The following is a 25,963-nucleotide window of genomic DNA, read 5'->3' as shown; positions in this document are numbered from 1 at the left end:
GGGCACCTGGCAACACATTGAGCTACAAGAGACAACAGGAAATTTGATAATACTTCGACAAAAGAGTGCAAAACACTTACCTGACATAGGAGACATAGGAGCTCCATTGTAGGTAGGTGGGGATGGTGTCAAAACTAACAAAGAATCCAGAGAACAGGAGCACTGGAATAGCGGTAACTGGACCCACAAACGTGGCAACCTAGAGGTAGGTGACGAGGCATAGAACAAACATTCAAATTAAAAGCACATAACTTTGCGAAGTTGACAACTATTTAAGTAAACTAACATGTAATGCATATTGTTGAACGCTTCTCGGTTCAGGTTTGTGAGAGTTGGTTGGCGGGTGCAGTGGTGCAATGTGTTGGATCTCCAACGAGGTGCCCGGGGGGGGGGGGGGGGTTTGTCAAGTGGGTTTTACATCTCAATCAGATGTCGTGGACTGGGAGACACCAAACGGAGGCCAGGATCTTCGCCGGGCCAAAGGGGAATTCCAAGCTTGTGGGCAGATTGCGTTCCTGGAACAAGATGGAATTGTATCCCCCCCCCCCCCCCCCCCCCCCCGCCACACAACAGAAACGTCAATAATTTACAACACCCAAAGAACGCGCAACATTGAACCGTGAAAGGTTATGATAGAGTAAATGGGGGGGGGGGTATAGTAGGGGGAGGGGGCAGTTATGGGCGCTTTGTTTTGTTTGGGGCAGAAACGAAAAATGGAGGTGGGCTTGGGGTGGCGGGATTAGGGTTGGGGGGAGTGGGGGTTGTTAGTTTTGTTACCTGTTGCCGAGGTTTGGCTTTTGTACTTTTGTATATATGAAAAATGCCTTCAATAAAAATATTTCTTAAAAAAAAGAGAAAAATAAGGGAAAACTGATTTACAATGGCAGAAAGGTTTGTAATCAGAGGACACGGACATAAGATAATTGGGCAAAGAAACAGAGATGAAGATTTTTTTCTATTGCAATGAGTTTTGATGATCTGCAGGGGCTAGGGAAGCTAACTCAATAGTAACTTCCATGAGGGGTCTGGATAAATGCTTGCAGGGGAAGAATTTGCAGGGCGATGGGGAGCGTCGGGATGTGGGGCTAATTGGGGAGCTCTTTCAAAAAGCTGACCCAGGCTCGATGGGCTGAACGGCCTCCTTCTGTTCTGGATCATTCCATGATCGACAGTCTTTGGGTAAGTTCACGTGGTTTCTGCACCGAGGCAGATTGTTACCTGTAAGGATGTGGATGCCGCACCAATCAAGAGTCCGAGTGACTGGGCCACTAATGCCGTTGCTGTGGCAAGACTGGCGAACAAGAGGAAGCGTGCAGCTTCGGGTGGCTGTGCTGTCATCCAGTACACAATGCTGCAGTACACAATGGGGCAGATCACCTGGGGGAAGGAAGACAACGGCTTAACCATGGAATCGACCCAATGTTTCCTCTCCAATCCTGTCGCATCACTTCTGGCTTCGAAACTCAAAACATCATTCAGCTCCACTGCTGTTGCGAAATAAAACCTAAATTGTAGGCCGGAATTCTCTGGTCGCTGTGATTCACTTTTCCCGCCGGCATCGTGCCCCCGCCGGCGGGCTTCCCGGCGGTGTGGGGTGGCTACAATGGGGAATCCCATTGACAAGCGGCAGGAGTAGAGAATCCCGGCGCCAGAGAATGCCGCGCCGCCGGCAAACATGCGGCTGGCGGACTGGAGAATTCCGCCTGTTGTTGTCCAACTCTAGACCTTCGGTGCCAAGTGGTGTTCTCAGAATAGGACCATTTGTCAAATGACCATTTGTTCATGGGGGACAGAAGAATCTGTTGTCAAGACCAATACGAGGCCTATTTTTAAAAGAAAATTGTTCTCGGATGTGAACATCGCTGGCTGGGCCAGTATTTATGCCCATCCCTAATTGCTCCCTTTAAGTCATCTACTACTCAGGCGTCTACTACTTGTGGCGCAGTGGGTAGCGTCCGTGCCCCTGAGCCGGAAGCTCTGGGTTCGAACGCCAGCCCTGGACGTGATGGCCGAGGAAGGTGTGTTCATAACGCGGCCAAACAAGTTGAGTGTCAATCTGCAAAATCCTTCCAAACATGCCAATGGCTGATGGTACAAATGGGAGAGGTTCCCGGAGCTACGCTTGAGCTGCCCCTCAGGCTATAAGCCCTGGCAACAGACTAGTACCTGTTTCGGAAATTACCAGCCATGGAGACTGACTAGATGCGGGAAGACAATTGAAATTGGAAGTGAGCGTTTTTGCTAGGCCATTTCAGGGGGTAGTTAAAGTTACATACATTGCTGTGGGTCTGGAGTCACATGGAGGCCAGGCTGGGTATTGGCAGCAGATTTCTTCCCCTGAAGGACACTAGTGAAGCAGGTGGATTTGAGTGACAATCTGGTAGTTTCATGATTATTAAGACTCCTCCTTTATTTCAGATTTGCTAACTGATTTTAAACTCTTCCAGCTGTTGTGACGGGATTTGAACTCGTGTCTTTGGAGCATTAGATAACAATGCAGGAGTGGGGACATGGCTTTGGTTAGAAATACAAGAATTTGGTACTATAGGGGGAGGCTATTCAGCGCATCATGTTGCTGTTGATTCTTCACTGGAGCGATATTAAGACCAATTCCATTGCCCTGTTCTCTCCCCGAGTCCCTGGGCAGGATTTCCCAAGCTTCCGCAGCGAAATCGCAATCGGCGCGGAAGTGGGGAATGGGCATTGACTCTGAAATCCGGCACGACGCCGCTCCCGCGATTCTCCGGTCCCCAGAGAATCGACACGAATCGCGCACGGGTGATCTATGCGGCGCGGGTAGTGGGCCATTGACAAAGGCCCCCCGTGGCAATTCACCAAGTGTAACTGGCCGAGTTCCCGACGACGTGGTTCTCTCATGGTCCCACTCGTCGGGAACTCGCCGTGGCGGCCGCGGACTCAGTCCGTGGCTGCCCTGGTGGGGGGGGGGTGGGGATCCTTCACCAGGGGTGGGGGGGGGGGGGCTCACAGACGGTCAGGCTATCGATCGGGGGCCACCGATCCGTGGGCGCGCGCAATCTCGGGGGGGGGGGGGGGGCGTCTATCTTTTTGGTGCCGGTCCGACTATCTTTTTTGTGTCCACCATGTCGCAAGGGACGGCCGACACAGGCCGCAGCCCTGCGTATGCGCGGACCCCGGCCGGACGTGCAGGGCCCCTCTATCGGCAGTCGGAGCTGTGAAGACTGCTCCAGGGCCCTGCCAGCCCCCCCCAGGTAGGAGAATCACTCTGGACTTTCTTCAGGAAAGTCCAGACTGATTCGCCCGCATTTTCACGCTGGAGTGGAGACATAGCCCCATTATTGAAGAATCCCCCTGTATCTTCCTCTATGTCAAACATTCCTCCAATTTTCCTGACAAGGAAGCAATAACTCCCGAGTCAAGCATTCCTTGCTTGCAGAATCCCTAGGTCTAAATACATTCATTCTAAGATCTCTCCCCAATCTCTCAGTGACAATTTTTGTATGGTTGATCCTTTGTTGCTAAACTCTTAAATCAGAGGGAACAATGTTTCCCAATCACTATCAAAACCCTTCCTAATTTAGAATAAAAATCTCTATTAAATCTCCCCTTTAGCTTCCTCAGATTCACTGGAATTAACCCCAATACTCCTGGGAATTACCTTTAGAAACCAGAGTCCAGCTATTTGGGAGAGAGGTTAGAAAACAGGTCTTCATACAAAGGGTGGGTGTTTGGAACTCTTTCCACAAATAGCAGTAGATAATAGTTCAATTAATAATTTAAAATCTGGGATCGATGGGCCTTTTCCTGGGGTATTTGGGAAAGTGGATGGCGTTACGATACTGATCTCGTTGAAAGGCAGATCAGACCCAAGACGATTAATGGCCGCCCCTTGTTCCTACCGACCTCACTATTGACACACACTCCCGATTTAATACTTATTGAATGGAAAAACTGAATAGATATTTAAGCGCTACATACTTGAAAAGGAACATCCGCCATGGTTTTAGCCAAGTAGTAAGCCTTCAGGCTGTACCAGTAGTTGAGGTGCTCTCGTAGAAAAACAGACATCTCAAGTGGAACTGAAGTGAGAAAAGGAAATTAGCGGCTGAGACTTTCCACGGTGCACGTTTTCAATAACTAACAAAACAGTGCTACTTGCTGGAGAACTATTTAATGAAAACGCGGTGATAAGAGTCATTATGGCACAGGATGAGGCCATTTGCACCTCAGCCCCATGCTGGCTCTCTGTAGTCTGAATGGACAAGTAGGTTTTTTTTTCTCGGCAGGATCTGTACATCCCGGGGAATAGAGCTGCTCAACTTTGCATCAATGGTAAAAATGGAACATGGCGCAAGAATTTTTTTCGCTGTATTTAATGACCTGCTTATTTGCATTACATAGCAGCAGGGTTCAATTCCCGTACCAGCCTCCCTGAACAGGCGCCGGAATGTGGCGGCTAGGGGCCTTTCACAGTAACTTCATTTGAAGCCTACTTGTGACAGTAAGCGATTTTCATTTCATTTCAACTGGGCTGAGTTGAGTGGAAAATCTAGGGTGTCGCTGGCAATGCTGCACTTTCAGAGGTACTGCTTGTCAGGGGTGGCTTTAAACCAAGGCCCTGTCCTTTCAGAACCTCGGTACACTATCTCGAAGAAGAACAGGAGAATTCTCCCTGACGTTTAGCACAGTGGGCTAAACAGCTGGCTTGTAATGCAGAACAAGGCCAGCAGCGCGGGTTCAATTCCCGTACCGGCCTTCCGAACAGGCACCGGAATGTGGCGACTAGGAGCTTTTCACAGTAACTTCGTTGAAACCTACTTATGACAATAAGCGATTATTATTATTACGTCTTGGGCAATATTTATCTCCAATAAAACAGAATTTAAAAAGCACAGACAATCTGCTGATTAGCATTTTACTACTTGTGGGTTGCCACTGTATCACCTACTTTACAGTATTTACAATACTTCAAAAGCATTTAATTGGCTGTAAAGTGCTTTGTGATTGTAATTGTCTTTAATGTTGTGTTTGGAGATGTAGGTGCAGTGTCTCTGAAAATATAATCTTAAAAGATCAGCTCCAGTTCTATCCTTCATCGCTTCTCTATTTGGGACAGAACAATGATGTTGTGAAAGGCTCTGTATAAATGCAAGTCTTTGTCCCGATTGTTAAAGCACCTCCACTCAGGAGAAACCTGTTGTGTTCTGTGATGTAACCGTTGTAATGATGTACACAGAATACATAGTTGATTAAGTATAAAGGTGATTTATATCTAAACACATGGAAAAGATAACTAAGAACTGGAGCCATTTGGGATGGCCACTTCCAGAATGCAAAATGGACGCTCGCAAAGAATGAAGGGAGCTGTGGACAGTGTTAGGAAAACAAGCAGGCACAGAGCCTGTATGCATATTGGAGAGACAGCTCCCAGACGGAGTTGAAACTATAGGTGATGCACGATCAATGACCACTAAAGCGAGGTTGTAGTCCAACTGAAGGCTTTAATAAGCTAGATGTTTCCCCCAGCAGCTCAGGTACAGAAAGAAGGCTGCCGGGGCGGCACGGGTTCTTATACCCCGCCTTGCAGGGCGGAGCTACCATACAGCTTGACCAATAGGAAGCATACAATATCTACCAATGGTGTTCCAGCATTACCAGGTACCGTAATACCTCTACACAGACTACCACAATAGGTCAATTAACATATTGATTCCCATCTCCGGGAGCAAAGGAAAGACACTCAAGCAACCAATATTGTTTCAGACATCCCGGCGCCAGTTCCCCAACCAAAAGCACAAACAAAGCAAGGTCAACGGCCACCAAAGACACGCCCAGCCATCAGGGCACCCACCCCTTTACTGGTCAAGATCAATACCAGTGATCGAGAAGCGGCCCAATTAATTGGGGCCAAGTTTAAGGCTCGCCTAAAAGTGCGCGAAGCCCCTCCGGGTATAAGAAGGAACCCCCACAAGAGAATCGCTCTCTTGGATTCGGCTCTCAATGCGCAGAGACCCATCCACCAGCTGCACCAGAAGCAAGTAAGTTCAAGGTCAACGCTCGCTACCAGACCGACGACCCTAGCTGTTCTCCTGTATATCCTCAAACCCAACAGACTCAGATCCAAACAACGGCCATTGTTCCTCTGACTAAGTGGGCACCCGAAGTTAAGTATGGGCGTTAGCGTTAGAGATAGTTTAGTTTGTAGTACTGTTGTGCATGAGTAGATCTTACTGTGTGTGTAAATAAATAGTATTGACTTTGAACTAACTAACTGGTGTATTAGCTCTTTGATCAGTATTTGGGTTTGAACCTTGTGGCGGTATCGAGAGATACCTGGCGACTCTAAAGCAAACATAATTAGGATTAAGGAAGGCGACCATATTGACCGCCATATTCATAACCAGAGAAACAGAGCAACAGAACCTACTATACAGACAATTGCTACTAAATGAATTCAGTGAATTCGCCTGGAGCTACTCTAAGTGTGACTGTATTCTTGTACGTCTTACTACCAACCGCCGGGGGTGTTGAGTCAGGTGATAGATCTCTATCGCCACCAGCTGGTTGGCGGTCGCATTACTAACTATATGCAGAACTGTGCACAGGCATATCACAGGTATGGCACCACAAAACCCAAGAAGAAAAATGAAAGGCTAAAAGTTACAATCAAACAACATGAAAATAACATTCTTCCTTACAGGTCAGTACAGTTGGCATTAGAGCAGCAAACATGAGGAAGAGCATGGAGAAGAAGAGGCATCCTGTGTTGTTGAACACTTTCTCTGCTTCATCTCCAATGTTCAGGTAGAGCAGACCTATTAAGACGCCAATGCAGATGTGGGACATGAACCGCAAATGAGTCAGAACCTACAGGAGATAAGATAATGGAACCCACTGTGAGATTCCCAATGCAGAGCACCCCAAATAACCAAGTTTATCCAACTCAACAAACGCCCGCACACAATGTGATCAATTTTCCAATTCTCTCAACCATTGCAAACATTTGATCCCAGAACAGTTCCATGGCATCTTATTCTAGCTTAAGGTGATTTGCAAATCACACACAGCGAGTGGTTGGGGTCTGGAATGCGCTGCCTGGAAGTGGTGGTGGAGGCGGGTTCAATCGAGGCACTCAAGAGGGCATTAGATGATTACTTGAATGGAAACAGTGTGCAAGGGTACGGGGTAAAGGCAGGGGAACGACACTCAGCCATGATGCTCATGAGGAGACCTGGTGCAGACACGGTGGGCCAAAAGGCCTCCTTCTGCACCGTATGAATCCTGTGAGTCTGTGAAGTGTGGGAGCCCAGAAGGTGAAGGTTGGAGATAATGACAGAAAACTCGGTAGGTCTGGCAGCACCCGTGGAGACAGAAACGCAGTTAGCATTTCAAGTCGATGACCTTGCAACAAAACTGCAAGATGCCAGCAATAAGCATTTTAACGTAAGCGGCGAGCCAGTGAAAAGGAGGATCCAGGGAAAGAGCAGCGAAGGTGTGTGATTGGGTGAATGGCAGGAGTAATTAAATGATTATAAGTCCTCCAAACATGTCACAACTCTTTCCCTCTCCTTCTTTCCACCATATTTTGCTGTGGTTTGATGAAGGTGGTGGTCTGACTGTGAAAGCCCAAAACTCAATGCCGTCCTCCGCCCACAAGGGGTCGATGGCGAGCACTCAGGAATGGAAACACTGGGTGATTTCCCCCTTCCCCACCAGGGACGTTTACAGTCAGATGTAGCAACTCTGGTGGGGGGGTTGAGAGAGATGCAGCAGGGGGGGGTGGTTGCAGGAGGAGGGGAGAAAGGTGCAGCGGGGGGGGTCAGGGGGGAAGGGAGAGAGAGAGGTGCAGTGGGAGGGGGGGTGTTGCAAGGGGGAGGGGAGACAGGGAGGTGCAGCGGGGGGGTGTTGCAGGGGGAGGGGGAGGTGCAGCGGGGGGTGTTGCAGGGGGGAGGGGAGAGAGGGAGGTGCAGCGGGAGGGGCAGGGGGAGGGGAGAGCGAGAGGTGCAGTGGGGGGGGGGGGTGTTGCAGGGGAGAGAGGCAGGTGCAGCCCTGGGGGGGTGTTGCAGGGGGAGGGGGAGGTGCAGCGGGGGGGGGGGGGGGTGTTGCAGGGGGGAGGGGAGAGAGGGAGGTGCAGCGGGGGGGGGTGTTGCAGGGTGAGGGGGAGGTGCAGCGGGGGGGGGTGTTGCAGGGGGGAGGGGAGAGAGGGAGGTGCAGCGGGGGGGTGTTGCAGGGGGATGTGCAGCAGGGGGGGGGGTGTTGCAGGGGGGAGGGGAGAGAGAGGGGTGCAGCGGGGGAGGGGGGGAGGTGCAGGGGGAAGCAGATCTTTTATTGGACTACTTCATTACTTCCCGAAGAGCTGAAGTGAATTGTCACCACCACCCCACCCCTTGCACCCAACACTGAGATTAGCTTGTAATTCTGAAACAGAGCAACCAATCCAGCCGACCTTACCATGTCTCTCAATATAGAAGTGAAGGTTCTTCTGAAGAGGATACAAAACTGAACGAAGGAGCTTATTGCAAACGTACGGCTTTCAATTGGGCCTGTGTCCTGGACAAAGAAAGAGAGAATAAGAGAATATCAGCGGTGCCTATACGTTTTCAGTTTTCATGCTCGTTCTGAAGGGTGCAGTGCGGTTGAATGGAAGAGATTACTATTTTTGGCACTCAGTATTGAATGTCATGTGGACAGTCTAACGGAGGGCAGAGTTCTTCTGAATCCAGCAATATGACTTTGACTCTGCACTTTGAGGCCTGTCCTTCACAGCACTTTGACCTTTCCTAATTACCACATGCTTCATGCCGGTGACCTTTTCTCAGTTGCAGTACTGACAGAGTGCTGCACTGCTGTGAGGTGTGTGGCAGGATTCTCCGTTCCTGAGCCTAAGGGCGGCATTCTCCCGCAATCGGCGGGGCGGACCCGTACCGGCGCCAAGCGCGGCGCCAACCACTCCGGCATCGGGCCGCCCGGAAGTTGCGGAATCCTCCGCACCTCCCGGGGCTGGGCCGGCGCTGGAGGGGTTGGCGCCGCGCCAACCGGCACCGAAGGGCCGCTGCAGGCCGGCGCGAGTTGGCGCGTGCGCAGAACCGCCGACATGTTTCTTGCGCATGCGCAGGGGGTTTCCTCTCCGCGCCGGCCATGGGGGAGCCACAGAGGCTGGGGCGGATGGAAAGAGTGCCCCCACGGCACAGGCCCGCCCGCAGATTGGTGGGCCCCGCTCCTGCCCGAAAACCGGCGCCGGAGAATTCGGCAGCCGGCGCGGCGGGGCGGGATTCGCGCTGCCCTCCGGGGATTCTCCGACCCGGCGATGGGGTCGGAGAATCCAGCCCTAAGTGTTGATGCCGCGGCAGGATTTATGGACTTCCACGCCACCCCTCAAATGGACAGCAAAGATCCCGTGGGATTATTTCAAATCGAAGCAATGGAGTTCTCCAACACAGGAGACCTGGGGCAGGATTCTCCGATATTGGCGTGATGACTGCCGACCGGCGCCAAAAACGGCGCGAATCAGTCCGGCATCACGCCGCCCCAAAGGTGCGGAAGTCTCTGCATCTTGAGCGGCCGAGCCCTCACCTTGAGGGGCTAGGCCCGCGCCAGACTGATTTCCGCCCCGCCAGCTGACGGGAAAGGCCTTTGGTGCCCCGCCAGCTGGCGCGGAAATGACTTTGCCGGGGCAGCGCATGCACGGGTGCGTCAGCGGCCGCTCACGGCATCCCCGCGCATGATGGAGACCATGGCGAAGGCGGAAGGAAAAGAGTGCCCCCATGGCACAGGCCCACCCGCAGATCGGTGGGCCCCGATCGCGGGCCAGGCCATCGTGGGGGCACCCCCGGGGTCAGATTGCCCCGTGCCCCCCCCAGGACCCCGGACCCTGCCCGCGCCGCCGTGCCCCGCCGTCCCAAAGGTGGTTCAATCCACGCCGGCTGGCGTGGGTTGACAGCGGCGGGACTTCGGCCCATCGCGGACCGGAGAATCGCCAGGGGATTCCTGCCGACCGGCGCGGCGCAATTCCCGCCCCCCTCCGAATCTCCGGTGGCGGAGAATTCGCGACATGGCGGGGGCGGGATTCACGCCGGCTCCTGGCGATTCTCCGACCCAGTGGGGGGTCGGAGAATCACGCCCCTGGCCAATATCATCCAACATCACAAAAAAACATGATCTGGTCACAAATATGTTCCTGTTTGTGGCAGTTTGCTGTGTTCCTGACAGCACAACAGTGCCTACACTTCAAAAGCTGTTTGTGAAGCTGTTTGAAACACCTTGAAGTGGGGAAAGGCGCTACACAAATCCGTATATCGCCGATCCAGCATTTCCTAAGGGTGGAACCTTCCAGCCCTTCTTTTTTTAAATATAAATTTAGAGTGTCCAATTCATTTTTTCCAATTAAGGGGCAATTTAGCGTGGCCTATCCTACCTACCCTGCACATCTTTGGGTTGTGGGGGCGAAACCCACGCATACACGGGGAGAATGTGCAAACTCCACAAGGACAGTGACTCGGAGCCGGGATCGAACCTGGGACCTCAGCGCCACCATGCTGCCCTCTTTCCAGAAGAATTTTCCAGCCCCGCCAAAATCAGCTCCTCCCCCTACCCAACCTCACCACAGCAAGCCCCACGGCGGCGGGGTGGGCGAGCCGTGCAAAATGCCATTGACTTTGACGGGGTTGGAAGATCCCGCCGATGGCCAACAACTCGCCACAATTCCCTTGGGAAAACCCGCCATGGGGGTGGGAGGATATCCAGGGATATCCCAGCCATATGTCTTTCCGTCACGAAATATAGGAAGTTGGAAAGAGAGGCGGAAAATGTATTTTATTTTAATGTGGTGAGAACCCATTGAAAACTCTACCAAGCTGGTGTTTGGCCGTATATTCGTCATTACAGTGTTCAGAAACTGTAAATGTTTGTGTCTCACTCTATTACCGTCAGGCTCTGGGTCTTCCAGGCTGATGAATCATTCCCATTGGATGGGTTCTTCTTTTCCGCCATGGTGCACATTCCATCCTGAACAGCGTTAAACAGCAGAGGGTTCAAATCTCCATATTCGCCCGAGGCAACTTCGATAACTGAGCAAGGAAACAGCAACAAAAACGATCAGTGGGGACGGTCAGGACGGACTTGAAAGCCGATTAAGGTGCAGTCGTGGATGGCCTGGGGAGGGGAATAAACCCGGCACATTTAGAATTTGGATGTAGAGGAGTGACAAAGGCAGCCTTTACGCGACAAAGCTCAGGGAACAAGTGGAAAGGCAGCAGCGAAGGTTTGTGCCAGGGATTTGAACACAGCATACACAGTCCTTTCTGCTCCGTAAAACAATACGAAAGTGAGTGCCTATTCCCTGGACCAGCTCAATAAACTACCACTCACAGTACGGTTAATACACATGACAAGCAAATGAGTCATTATCACTAAACTAATACGCACTGAACCAAAAGTTCCCAACAGTTCCGTGGGCTACCCATTAATCCAGTACCAGAAGAGTAAATGCTCAACAAATCTGCAACAAGATTGATCACAACGCTAAGTTTCATAAATTCATACATTCATAGAATTTACAGTGCAGAAGGCCATTCGGTCCATCGAGTCTGCACCGGCTCTTGGAAAGAGCACCCTTCCCAACCGCACACCTCCACCCTATCCCCATAACCCAGTTACCCCACCCAACACGAAGGGCAATTTTGGACACTAAGGGCAATTTAGCATGGCCAGTCCACCTAACCTGCACATCTTTGGACTATGGGAGGAAACCGGAGCACCCGGAGGAAACCCACGAACACACAGGGAGGACGTGCAGACTAAGCACAGACAGTGACCCAAGCCGGGAATCGAACCTGGGACCCTGGGGCTGTGAAGCAATTGTGCTAATCACTCTGCTACTGTGCTGCCCATGCTACCATTGCACTTGCTATATAGTCACAGAATTAGCACCAAAAGCAGCCCAAATGTATCGAACTAGCATTAAACAGGCAGCAGAATTTAATTGGGGAGTTTTTCTGGTGCAGTTAGAGTTTCTAATAATTATCGAATAATCTTGCTTATTTTCCATTATTTGTCTTTTTTTTCTTCCATCTAATTTCTCTCACCTTGAGACCAGTCGTAGAATAAGAGGGAACCACTGAAACAAAATGGCAACTCCTGGGTGGGGAATTTGGTCAGAGACATTCCACATAGGGCAGCACGGTAGCATTGTGGATAGCACAATTGCTTCACAGCTCCTGGGTCCCAGGTTCGATTCCCGGCTTGGGTCACTGTCTGTGCGGAGTCTGCACATCCTCCCCGTGTGTGCGTGGGTTTACTCCGGGTGCTCCGGTTTCCTCCCACAGTCCAAAGATGTGCAGGTTAGGTGGATTGGCCATGATAAGTTGCCCTTAGTGTCCAAAATTGCCCTTAGTGTTGGGTGGGGTTACTGGGTTATGGGGATAGGGTGGAGGTGTGGTCCTTTGGTAGGATGCTCTTTCCAAGAGCCAGTGCAGACTCGATGGGCCGAATGGCCTCCTTCTGCACTGTAAATTCTATGAAATTTCCCCTTGTGTCTTGTTGAGTCCAGAGTGCAGTTCCACTGGTACAGCGGAAGCCCTCTGGAACCCTCATTCCGGCGAAGTCGCTCTTCACGCACGAGCTTCGACGGTTCATGTCACCAAATATTCATCACCACTAATTGTTGGGAGACTGGACTAGACCCCAATTATTTGCAATATATAAAACTGTGAGGAAAGGATACTTCAACCCAGGAGTGGAGGCTCTGGCCAGTATGTACCTTTTACGTTAAAACAAACTTCGATTTAAACATGAAATTAAGCACATTAACATCAAATAAAATAGCTTTACAATGATCTGTTAAACAGTTCTTACCTTTTTAAAAAACCTTTTACTTATGCCTTACACCTTCACTATAAATACTCCAACCAAGCAACTCAATACAGTTCAAATGCCACTTACAAATAAAGTTAACAAAACAGTTACTTGCTTATATCTGTGTAGACCTTTTGGAGAGAGACCCTTTCAAGAGCAGATCCAGTTCACTTCTGTCTTGCCAGACCCTTCAGCTCAACCTAACAGCATTTGGCAAAACTGAAACTACAGGCAGACCTGGTTCCTCCCGTAAATTACATCATCTGTATCCCACTAAGATGTTCCATGACCTGCTTAGCTCGGAGAAATTATTCACAAATGGTCTACTCTCCAGGGAATCTCCAGCTATCAAAACAATATCCCATTAGCCTTCTTCATGTAAACAAAAAAAGAAACGGTTACCACACCTTTTATGACACCTTAATTACAGTTTTTTGTATTTTAAAACAGGGTTTTTTAATAACATTACTGCCACAAACATCAAATACAATATATAACAATTTCTATATTCATCACATAATCCTGGTCTCAGCCGATGTTGACACACATGCACTCGAGCAGGGAGGAATAAGAGATTTGTTTTTCATACGTTGTGCTGAGCCCAGTTGCAGCATCCGGCTTCCCATCCGGGCTCACTTTAGCCACAGAAGGACCCAGCACAGCTGCAGGCCATTTGGCCCATTATACCTGTGCCAACTCCTTGGTAATGCTATCCAATTAATCCCACTATCCACCTCTCTCCCCATAGCCCCGTATCTTTCCCACTCAATCTACTCAACGGGATCTCGACCCCGTGGTCGAAGCGTGTTAATAGAGGATTGACTTTGTCACTTACTAAAGTCAGCAGGGTTGTGATAGGTTGGGCAATGCAATCCCAGTCCTTTAAGATAGGGAATGAGACTGGGAACGCTTCCTTTGTAGATGCACTGTCCTTGACTCACGATGAACAGCTGTGAGAAGAGAAAGGAGATTCAAATTAAAATGTGTTAAAGGCTCTTCTAAACTTGGAAGTGCTGTTTAAAAAAACCCAAACTAACCAGATTGAAAACATCAATTATTTTTTGCGCCGTTTTATTCTTTCTGCTGACGACTGTATGTTATTTGTTTAAATAGATGACATAATATAGTGCTTATAGGATGATTAACTTCATGGAATTAGTTTCTGATGCTAGAATGAAGCAATAATCATAAACCCAGTGTTGGCTCAACGCACACAACTAACATTGATTCAATTGTCTGACACTGTTCATTTCAATTAACCACTGGCCCAGTCGCCAAGCTATACTATTCTTTACTTTGCTATTTGGTGTGCGCGGCTTTGCCTAGTTGGCTCAACACTCTCTCCTCTGCTTAAGGAATACTGTGGGTTCAAGTCCTACTCAAGGACACGAGCTCAACACCCAGGCTGACGCCGTACTGCAGTGCTGAGAGAGTGCTGCACTGTCAGAGGGCTTTTGCACGTCATGTTAAAAACAACATTTGTCTACCTCTTGAGATGAGCTTCCAAAGACGCCATGGCCAACTTGGAAGACAACTGGGGAGCTCTGCTGATGCCTTGACCAACAGTCCTCCTTCAACCACCAAAGGCAGATTGCCATTATTATATCCGTCAAATGCCTGTCATCTTGTCCTACATTTTCAAACCCACTCCCCTTTCCCCTGCTTTTTTTCAAGATTCCTGATCAATGGACAATGATCAGCAAGCTGAAGGTGGAAGATGTTGAATCTTAGAGTACAAGGCAAGTGCTAAATAACCCATTTTGGCAACGCATGGATTGGATTGTAAGAGTAAGGGAATTCTGAACTTTGGTCTGATCACAGCTGGACTACTGTACACAGTTGTGTTCTCTTTACCAGAGGAAGATTTATTTGCTTTACAGGGAGCGTAACTAAGGTTCACTAGATTGATTCCTGGGGTGACAGGGCTGCCCTGAGGAAACGATCTTATTGAAATGTATATAAGACTTAGAAGGGTGGAACGGGTAGATGTTGAGAGCTTGTGTCCGCTGGATGGACAGTCTAGCATAGCGATGGGAAACCCAGGCCAGTGAGTGGCCCTGCTTCACCTGAGTGGGCCGCAAGACTGAAATCGGGCTAGCTCACTTCACTGGCCCTTGCTTTACGTGCACGTCGCTTCAGTCACACCGGCACGAAAAAAAAAAACTATGCACAATTCTGGTCACCACACTACCAGAAGGATGTGGAGGCTTTGGAGAGGGTGCAGAGGAGGTTTACCAGGATGTTGCCTGGTCTGGAGGGTGTTAGCTATGCGGAGAGGCTGAATAGACTCGGACTGTTTTCATTAGAAGGTTGAGGGGTGACCTGATAGAGGCCTACAAAATTATGAGGGGCATAAACAGAGTGGATGGGCAGGCACTCTTTCCCAGTGTGGAGGAGTCAGTCACCAGGGGGCATAGGTTTAAGGTCCTTGGGGCAACATTTAGAGGAGATGTGCGAGGCAGGTTTTTTTTACACAGAGGGTGGTGAGTGCCTGGAACGCGTTGCCAGGGGAGGTTGTGGTAGCAGATACATTAACGGCGTTCAAAAGGCATCTTGACAATTACATGGATAGGATGGGTCTAGAGGGATACAAAGAGGTGCTGAGGGTATTGGCCAAGACTGGGTCATGACCGGTATGGGCTTGGAGGGCCAAAGGGCCTGTTCCTGTGCTGCATTGTTCTTTGAATGGAAATCAACAGAATGTGGAAAACCTGCGTGTGGGCCACAGTCAGCAAAATGTCTGGTGGGCTACATTCAGAACCCAGACGGGGACACAAGTTGCCCACCACCGGTCTGGAACCTATGGGTCACAGCCTCGGGATAAGAAGTCAGCCATTTCAGAACATAAGAAATAGAGCAGAATTAGGTCATTCGGCCCCTCGAGCCTGCTTCACCATTCCATAAGATTCCGGCTAATCGGGTTGTCGCCTCAACTCCACTTTCCTGCCTATCCCTTGACTCCCTTGCTGATAAAAAATCTGTCTAACTCAACCTTGAATATACTCAATGACCCAAATCCCACTGCCTAAGAATTCCAAACATTAATGACCCTCTGAAAGAAGGAATTCCTCCTCAGCTCTCTCTTACTTGGGCATCTCTTTATTTTTAAACTGTTCCCTCTAGTTTCAAATGCCCCCCCCCCCTCCCATGAGAAGAAAACTCCTCTCAGCATCCATCCTATCAAGTCCCCTCAGAATCTTATATGTTTCAGTCAGATCTCATTCTTCTCAGCTGTGTAGGTCCACCCTGCTCAATCCTTCTCCTGAAGACAATCCCTCATTCCAGGAATCAGCCGAGTGAATCTTCTCCAAACTGTTTCAAAGGCATGTACATTCCTCCTTCCGTCAGGCGACCAAAACCGTACATGACACCCTCGGGCCTGGTCTTAGCAATTTAGGGCAGAGATCTTTAATTGAGGTCTTTATTCTAATTCTCAAACTCCCTTCATCGTCTGAGAGTGGAGCAAACTGTTGTCCCTTCCTTCAGCCTCTGCTCCACCTGAACCCAGTCCCTATGCTCCTAAGAGTCTTATCATACACAACTCCTGAACAACCAGTACTTGAAAAAAACATATTTGCATTCCTTCAACAGAAAACCCGCGCCGGGGGGGGGGGGGGGGGGGGGGGAGGCTTTAATTTTGGAAAGAACAGAAACGAGAGGGAATGAAACTTCGAACTCTGATCAATATTTGATGAGCTGCAATGCCATATCATGACAGAAGGTGGCAGTCAAGACTACAGTCTATGATTGAGCTGCTGGGGTCATTGTCTCTCCATTACCTGAAATGTATTTTACTTGAGGCAGATGCTGAGAAATCCTTTGGACTCGGGTCTGGGCTATAGCTGAGGTGATCCTCTTTAAATATAGAACTCAGAGGTCAGTTTACTTGTCCTAGATGAAAACCTACGCTGAAAATACTGAGCACAGGCTGTGTTCAAACATGGACAGCCGCTGTCCCACCCTAAGCCCGGGACCACTGCTGCTCCCGGCTACTTGTCAAGACATGTGACAGGGTGTGAGAGACTCCACCCCTGTTTCCTATCCCCTTCATCCCCCCGTCCCCTCCTTAACACTTCTCAGCAAGCAAGCTATGTTGGAACTTAGTGAAGATTGGAGAGTGATTTAAAATCTGTCGTTCAATATTTATGTACCCCCGTGCTGTACCTGTCCTGGGAGTGTTTGATGGGGACAGTGTAGAGGGAGCTTTACTCTGTATCTAACCCCGTGCTGTACCTGTCCTGGGAGTGTTTGATGGGGACAGTGTAGAGGGAGCTTTACTCTGTATCTAACCCCGTGCTGTACCTGTCCTGGGAGTATTTGATGGGGACAGTGCAGAGGGAGCTTTACTCTGTATCTAACCCCGTGCTGTATCTGTCCTGGGAGTGTTTGATGGGGACAGTGTAGAGGGAGCTTTACTCTGAATCTAACCCCATGCTGTTTCTGTCCTGGGAGTGTTTGATGGGGACAGTGTAGAGGGAGCTTTACTCTGAATCTAACCCCGTGCTGTATCTGTCCTGGGAGTATTTGATGGGGACAGTGCAGAGGGAGCTTTACTCTGTATCTAACCCCGTGCTGTATCTGTCCTGGGAGTGTTTGATGGGGACTGTGTGTAGGGAGCTTTACTCTGTATCTAACCCCGTGCTGTACCTGTCCTGGGAGTGTTTGATGGGGACAGTGTAGAGGGAGCTTTACTCTGAATCTAACCCCGTGCTGTATCTGTCCTGGGAGTGTTTGATGGGGACAGTGTATAGGGAGCTTTACTCTGTATCTAACCACGTGCTGTATCTGTCCTGGGAGTGTTTGATGGGGACTGTGTGTAGGGAGCTTTACTCTGTATCTAACCCCGTGCTGTACCTGTCCTGGGAGTGTTTGATGGGGACAGTGTAGAGGGAGCTTTACTCTGAATCTAACCCCATGCTGTTTCTGTCCTGGGAGTGTTTGATGGGGACAGTGTAGAGGGAGCTTTACTCTGAATCTAACCCCGTGCTGTATCTGTCCTGGGAGTATTTGATGGGGACAGTGCAGAGGGAGCTTTACTCTGTATCTAACCCCGTGCTGTATCTGTCCTGGGAGTGTTTGATGGGGACTGTGTGTAGGGAGCTTTACTCTGTATCTAACCCCGTGCTGTACCTGTCCTGGGAGTGTTTGATGGGGACAGTGTAGAGGGAGCTTTACTCTGAATCTAACCCCGTGCTGTATCTGTCCTGGGAGTGTTTGATGGGGACAGTGTATAGGGAGCTTTACTCTGTATCTAACCACGTGCTGTATCTGTCCTGGGAGTGTTTGATGGGGACTGTGTGTAGGGAGCTTTACTCTGTATCTAACCCCGTGCTGTACCTGTCCTGGGAGTGTTTGATGGGGACAGTGTATAGGGAGCTTTACTCTGTATCTAACCCCGTGCTGTACTTGTCCTGGGAGTGTTTGATGGGGACAGTGTAGAGGGAGCTTTACTCTGTATCTAACCCCGTGCTGTATCTGTCCTGGGAGTGTTTGATGGGGACAGTGTCGAGGGAGCTTTACTCTGTATCTAACCCCGTGCTGTACCTGTCCTGGGAGTGTTTGATGGGGACAGTGTCGAGGGAGCTTTACTCTGTATCTAACCCCGTGCTGTACCTGTCCTGGGAGTGTTTGATGGGGACAGTGTAGAGGGAGCTTTACTCTGTATCTAACCCCGTGCTGTACCTGTCCTGGGAGTGTTTGATGGGGACAGTGTTGAGGGAGCTTTACTCTGTATCTAACCCCGTGCATTACTTGTCCTGGGAGTGTTTGATGGAAGTGCAGAAAGAAATTTATATCCAGGGCAGCACAGTGGCACAATGGTTAGCAATGCTGTATCAGCTCCAGGGACCCGGGTTCGAATCCCACCTTAGCGACTTTGCAATTTCTCCCCGTGTCTGTGTGGGTTTTCCTCCGGGTGCTCTGGTTTCCTCCCACAATCCAAAAGTGTGCGGGTTAGGAGGATAGTCCATGATAAAATTGCCCTTCCGTGTCCAAAGGTTATGTGGTGTTACGGAAGTGCGGGGCAGTGATCCTCGATAGGGTGCTCTTTCAGAGGGTCTGTGCAGACTCGATGGGCCAAATGGCCTTCTTCTAAACTATGATTCTATTTAACCTGTGCTGTACCTGCTATGTGTGTTTTGGGACAGTTTAGTGGGTGTTTAACTTTGTATCTAACTCACGCTGTACCTGCTGTGGAATTGTCTGCTGGGCCAGTGACTTTTTAAAATTCATTCATGGGATATGTGCATCGCTGGCGAGGTCATCTTTTACTGCCCACCACTAATTGCCTTGGAGAAGAGAGTTCTAGGATTTTGACCCAGCAACAGTGCAGAACAGTGCAGAGGGAGCTTTTTCCATTCCTTGGGGGCAGCACGGTAGCATTGTGGATAGCACAATTGCTTCCCAGCTCCAGGGTCCCAGGTTCGATTCCCGGCTTGGGTCACTGTCTGTGCGGAGTCTGCACGTCCTCCCCGTGTCTGCGTGGGTTTCCGCCGGGTGCTCCGGTTTCCTCCCACAGTCCAAAGATGTGCAGGTTAGGTGGATTGGCCATGATAAATTGCCCTTAGTGTTAGGTAGGGTTACTGGGTTATGGGGATCGGGTGGAGGTGTTGACCTTGGGAAGGGTGCTCTTTCCAAGAGCCGGTGCAGTCTCGATGGGCCGAATGGCCTCCTTCTGCACTGTAAATTCTATGTTAATCTATGTTTGATGTACTTGCCCTGAGGGTGTTTGATGGAGACAGTGTAGAGGGAGATCTACTCCCATTTGGAAGCAGGTGGTCGTATTAGTGAGAGGCAGCACGGTTTTGTGAAGGGGAGGTCGTGTCTCACTAACTTGCTAAGAGTTTTTCGAGGAGGTCACAAAGATGATTGATGCAGGTAGGGCAGTGGATGTTGTCTCTATGGACTTCAGTGAGGTCACAAAGATGATTGATGAAGGTAGGGCAGTGGATGTTGTCTATATGGACTTCAGTAAGGTGCCTGGATCTCGCTGCCGGAGGAGGTGGTGGAAGCAGGGATGGTAGTGACGTTTAAGGGGCGTCTTGACAAATACATGAATAGGATGGGAATAGAGGGATACGGACCCCGGAAGTGTAGAAGATTTTAGTTTAGATGGGCAGCATGGTCGGCACGGGCTTGGAGGGCCGAAGGGCCTGTTCCTGTGCTGTACTTTTCTTTGTTCTTTGTTGTTCTTAACCCATGATGTACCTGCCCTGGGAGTGTCTGATAGGACACTAAACCCTGAAACGGAAGGCATTTCCAATCATTAACATCCAGCACTCTGTTAACAGAACTTCTTCCCTCCTCTGCTCTACAAATAAGCAATAAAATGTGTCATGAATGATATGATTCGGTGCAGAGCACACAAATTACTAAACGAGAAAATGGCCAAGGTGTATCCACTTCCATTCTGGTAGTCACGTGATACAACAAGAATCGAGTCGCTGACTAATGCAAGAGATCAATCTCTATAAAAATGAGTCTACAGCCGAGTCAGACATGAGGTCAGGACAATCCCGTGGTGGAGAGATATGGGAACAGTCAAGCTTATGTCACCCGTCCCTCCGATCATGCTACACTCTCCCACCCCCACCCACCCCCCCCCCCCCCCCCCCCCCCCCCACCCCCACCCCCAACATCATCATCATATCTGAAATTCTTCAGGAGCTCTCCCAAAAATGTTATTAACTGAGAGGTTTGTGTGTGTTTTTTTTTAAGTGGACTGTATTCCTCTCAATAAGAAAGCGCACAGCTGGAGGGAAAATGTAACTAGATTGTCCACCAGCAGTTGCGTCGGCAAAAGTCTTTGCTTCACTCATTTTCCATTTTTGCGGAGATGGGCAGTGCTACTTGTTGTTGCAGAGTCACTGTGAGATTCTGCGGGGTTGTATGTCAATTTGGTGCAAGAACGAGGCAGGATGCTGCTGATAAGGCGGGTGTGATACTCTCTGGCTACAGAGAATTGGTGCGTAGAGATAACAGAGAGGCTGCGATAGACAGAGTGATGTTTATCCAGCCACTTTTATCACATTTACCGGGACCCAGCTCAAATTCCACCACACACAGTTAATTACATTAAAATATGTTGTTATGTTGGCAAATTCAGCAACCGGTTTGCGCATAGCAAGATCCCATAACAGAATAAAGAAAGGCCTGAGCGGCTTTGGTGGTGTTGGCTGAGAGATGAAAGGTTGGCTCGGGGAACGCTCTTCAGAAAGTGCGGTGATCTTCAAAGCCCATTGGAACCAATGGAGGAGGGGCGGCTCGGTGGCGCAGTGGTTAGCACTGTTGCCTCACGGCGCCGAGGACCCAGGTTGGATCCCCGCCCCCGGTCACTGTCCGTGTGGAGTTTGCACATTCTCCCTGTGTCTGCATGGGTCTCACCCCCACAACCCAAAGATGTGCAGGGTAGCTGGATAACTCTGCATTCATTGCCCCAATGGGGACCAATACAATTTCCCCATGACCCTAATTAAGCACAGGTAGCAAAGGAGAAAGGATCAGAGAAGGTCACGTGTGGACAGAGGATTGACATGTGGGAAAGGAAACAGTGTCTATTTTTGCAAACTCCTTTAACTTGGCAAACGGCGGGGGCGGGATTCACGCCAGCCCCCAGCGATTCTCCAACCCGGCGGGGGGTCGGAGAATCCCGCCCCAGGTTTCTGAGTTCAAATAGCTCAACACCGTCCAGGACAAAGCAGGCCACTTGATCGGCACCGCACCCAATATCTTTAATATTCATGCCCCCCACCACCGATGTTCAGTGACAGCCATGTGTACCATCTAAAAGATGCACAGCAGCAACTCTCCAAGGCACCTTCGCCAGCATATCCAAAGCTGTGAACTCTACCACCAAGAAGGCCAAGGGCAGCAGACGTGTAATAATAATCTTTATTATTGTCACAAGTAGGCTTACATCAACACTGCAATGAAGTTACTGTGAAAATCCCCTAGTCGCAACACTCTGGCGCCTATTCGGGTACACGGAGGGAGAATTCAGAATGTCCAATTCACCTAACAAGCACGTCTTTCGAGACTTGTGGAAGGAAACCGGTGCACCCGGAGGAAAGCCACGCAAGCACAGGGAGAACGTGCAGACTCCACACAGACAGTGACACAAGCCGGGAATCAAACCCGGGTCCCAGACACTGAGAAGCAACAGTGTTAACCACTGTGCTACCGTGCCGCCAATATGAACACCACCAGTTTCAAGGTCCCCTCCAAGTCACTCGCCCATCCTGACTTGGGAGTATTATCGGCATTCCTTCACTGTTTCTGGGTAAAAATCCTAGATCTCCCTCTCTACCAGCACTTTGGGTATATCTACACCACTGTAGCAGTTCAAGGCCGTGTCTCGCCACCACTTTCTCAGGGGATTCTGCCAGCACTGCACACATTCCATTATTAAATAGAATAAAATGTTCTTGATGCAGAACATGCTTGAAGGTCCATCGGTAGACTCCTGCTCCCATTTCCCGTTAGATCGGGAGTCACAACCCACGTAGCCACAAAGCACATCTCGCCGATTAGAAACTGGTTTCTGCTGCACTGATCGAGGATTAGGAAAACATTGTACCTTGTCAAACATCTCAAAGAGTTTGGCGCTGGGCTGATGGATGGTGCAGATTATTGTTCTCCCGCCCTGAGCAAGTGACTTCATCAGCGATACGACCTGGAAACAGGAGGCACTATCTAGACCACTGCGATAGAGGGAGGGAGGGAGAGAAAAACAGGGAGACATCGTAAATAGAGCTATATTGTCTGGCACTCACCATAAAACCCCAATGACCATTTCTACCTCCTTGAGTAGTGGTGTGTGGCTGATTGCCCATTCACGGCCTGCCTGACAAAGTTGGAACTTTGGACTATTCCCACTGCTCTTCTTGCTCTCCAGTGAGCTTTCCCTTCCCTTTTGGTCAGTCGGGTTTAGGTTGTCAACTCTCCCCCCCCTTGTTGGTTATCCTTTAGTCTCCGGGAATGAAAAGCTATTGCCACGAGCTAATGCAAGAGCAGAATATTGTTAAATAGTGTATCACATATTGTTGAGTTCCCTTTGCATTTTATTTCTTATGTTTATTGGTTAGCAACATGTTGGAGATGGGAAAACGGTTGTCTGACTGGGTGAGTAAGAAACTGGGAAGTCCTACAACGTGCCTCCGGGAATAAGTCCAATCAGAGTTAGCAACCTTAGTTGTGGCTCGATCAGGTCTCGAAAAACGTCACCATGTTTCGCAGCCTTCCAAGCAAAGAACTGAAAATGCAATACAAACAGACTTTGTGTCTGATACAATGGAGAAGATAACTCTGCATTCATTGCCCCCATGGGGACCAATACAATTTCCCCATGACCCTAATTAAGCACAGGTAGCAAAGGAGAAAGGATCAGAGAAGGTCAAGTGTGGACAGAGGATTGACATGTGGGAAAGCAAACAGTGTCTATTTTTGCAAACTCCTTTAACTTGAGCTCATCCCAAACCCTGCTGTCTGTTTTGCTACTCACTCCAACACCCACCCACGCATCAACGCATCACTCTCTGTGCTCGATGACCTACTCTGGTTTTCGCTCCATTGATGTCTCGATTTTAAAATTCCCATTCTGGTGTACAAAATTCCTCCATGCCCCTGCCCCTGATCTGGCTCTGTAAGTAACCTCCTCCAGCCCCTTCGAGATTGCAGAGATTCTAACTTGGGCTGTTGCTGGGACGTAGGAAGCGGGGATGTACAAACAGCAGCCCTGCCTGCAGTCACTTGGGCCCTAAGCTCTGATACTTCCTCTCTAAACCTCCCCGACTCTTTACTTTTCCCTCCGCCTTCAAACCCATCTTCTTGGCCAAACGTTTGGTCACCTACCCTGATGTCTCCTTACGTCGATCATGGTCAAATTGTGTGTGATAGTTGTTGTGAGCTTTGTTGAATTAAACTTTTGACCGGGTTATTTCGTTCTCTTCCTCCATCCCAGTGGATAAATGCCAGGTCTTCACTTGGCAGTTGCCCAACCTACTCCGACAGCTGATTGCCCAGGGGTCATCCCATGGGTACCCCGTTTTCTGCCACCCTGCCGACTGCATTTGGGCTCCGGCTGGTCGACCCAGAAGTGGATCTGTCCGAGAGTCGGAAAAAATCCATGCCATTGAGATTGGTCGGACCCCCAAATCCTCAGACCCATCACTTCCATTCCTCCTGGCTGTGCCCCTGGCTTCAGGCCTCGCATGCATCATGCCTGTGTCAACAACCCCTCCCCACCATCCACCACCTCTCCCAAACTACGCCCCCGCAATTTAAAATCGGAGACTGTCTCTGAGCCTGTGGGACAGAAGCTCATTTTATGATTGAACCTGAGAGCTGTCTCTTGCTACTCTTGCTAGGGTGGCACGGTAGCACTGATGCTTCACAGCTCCAGGGTCGCAGGTTCGATTCCTGGGTTGGGTCACTGTCTGTGCAGAGTCTGCACGGTCTCCCCGTGTCTGCGTGGGTTTCCTCCGGGTGCTCCGGTTTCCTCCCACAGTCCAAAGATGTGCAGGTTAGAGGGATTGACCATGATGAATTGCCCTTAGTGTCCAAAACAGGTTAGGTGTGGTTACTGTGTTATGGGGATAGGGTGGAGGTTTGGGCTTAGGTAGGGTACCATTTCCAAGGGCCGGTGCAGATGCGATTGGCCGAATGGCCTCCTTCTGCACTGTAAATTCTATGATGTTACTGCGCAGCGCGGCATGTACTGAGAACGGCCTTCAAGCATTAGATTTCAGCCTCTGATGGTAAGTTGGTGAATATCAATCTCCGACAACGGGAGAGCCTGAAGCTGCCATCCCACTTCTTTGGCTCGTCTGTGACCTGCAAATTCGCCATTGCTAAAATGACAGTGAGATGCTGCATCAATGGGGCTCCAGTTTAATCTGGGGGCTCGCTTGAGTCAACAACGCAGAGCTGAAGGAAGGAAATTTCATAGCTGTAGTCAGGTAAAGAGGTGGCTGCTTGGCACAACTCCAGGAAGCTGCAATCAGACTCTTGGCTCTGGCATCACAAGTGGATTTCTCAATGGCCGGGAAGCCTGTTCTTTGGCATTCACTCCCTTCGCATCTCATATTCCTTCCTCAAAAGCCCGTCTTTGTTTGTCCGTGGTTTCATTTTTCTTGCGTGTATTCATTTCTGTCTTTCCCATTCAGCATTTCCCCCTTTGCCCAGCTCTCCCCGGGATACTCTTCCATGTGCGCAGTGCTGTACAATGGTGGCCCTTGCTGTTTGTCCAAACCATTTTCATTGAAAATAGCCAGAGAGAAAAAAATTGGAAAGTGACAGATGGCCACAGAGAGATTAGCTCGGATGACTCATTCACAATTTTGCTCTGAGACGCCGTTCCTCCTTGTCTGCTCTGCAGGAGCAGGTTTTTAGGACACAGTGTGGGAAACACCTTCGACGCAGTTGTGACATTAATTTCATCCTTGTTTAAGAATCCTTCCATTGCCTCATCCCCTCCTTATCTCTGAATCTCCTCTATCCCTATAACTCTCCAATTTCCCTGCACTCCTACTATCCTGGCCTTTTCCACATCCCCGATTTTAATGGCTCCTACTCTGGTGGCCTTGCCTGCAGTTGTCAAGGCCCCAAGCTCTGGAATTTCCTCCTGAAACCATCTCTTCCTGTCAGACACCCTTTAAAACCGACTCCTTTGACCAAATATCTGGTCATCTGCCCTAATAATCCCTTCAGGGGGCTCAATGTCAAATTATGTTGCTCATGTTATCATAGAATCAGAGAATTTACACTGCAGAGGAGCCTTTACATTCAGCCCATCGAGTCTGCACCAGCCCCTGGTGGGGGCACCCCACTTAAGCCCACACCTGAACCCTATCCCCCTCCCCCAACCTAACCTGTTTTTTTTTGGACACTAAGACCAATTTAGCATAGCCAATCCACCCAATCTGCACATCTTTGGACTGTGGGAGGAAACCGGAGCACCCGGAGGAAACCCACGCACACACGGTGGAAAGATGCAGACTCCACACAGACAGTCACCGAGGTCGGAATTGAACGTGGGAACTTGGAGCTGTGAAGCAACAGCGCTAACCACTGTGCCACCTTGCCGCCCCTGTGCTATCGAGCCGCCCCAAGTGCTTCAGGGTGTTTTGCAATTCTG

At 49.7% G+C, this 25,963-nt stretch overlaps 1 protein-coding gene across 2 annotated transcripts in view; it reads right to left on the bottom strand.

Annotated features, from left to right (window-relative positions):
- The window catches only part of abcg4a (ATP-binding cassette, sub-family G (WHITE), member 4a), a 164,418-nt gene that overhangs the window by 10,999 nt on the left and 127,456 nt on the right, over positions 1-25,963 (bottom strand). For both annotated transcript variants that reach the window (XM_072486505.1, XM_072486506.1), the window contains exons 7-14: positions 22,406-22,529; positions 13,667-13,781; positions 10,903-11,045; positions 8,431-8,529; positions 6,678-6,846; positions 3,958-4,058; positions 1,219-1,377; positions 81-199 (exon numbers count right to left, since the gene is read on the bottom strand). In XM_072486505.1, coding sequence (XP_072342606.1) covers positions 81-199; positions 1,219-1,377; positions 3,958-4,058; positions 6,678-6,846; positions 8,431-8,529; positions 10,903-11,045; positions 13,667-13,781; positions 22,406-22,529 — 1,029 coding nt within the window. The remainder of the gene's footprint in view (positions 1-80; positions 200-1,218; positions 1,378-3,957; positions 4,059-6,677; positions 6,847-8,430; positions 8,530-10,902; positions 11,046-13,666; positions 13,782-22,405; positions 22,530-25,963) is intronic.

The sequence above is a fragment of the Scyliorhinus torazame genome, chromosome 21 (assembly GCF_047496885.1).
Source record: "Scyliorhinus torazame isolate Kashiwa2021f chromosome 21, sScyTor2.1, whole genome shotgun sequence".
In the NCBI taxonomy this organism is placed as follows: domain Eukaryota; kingdom Metazoa; phylum Chordata; class Chondrichthyes; order Carcharhiniformes; family Scyliorhinidae; genus Scyliorhinus; species Scyliorhinus torazame.
Note: the sequence above shows the minus strand (reverse complement) of the source record. Positions and strands in the feature narration are given on the sequence as shown.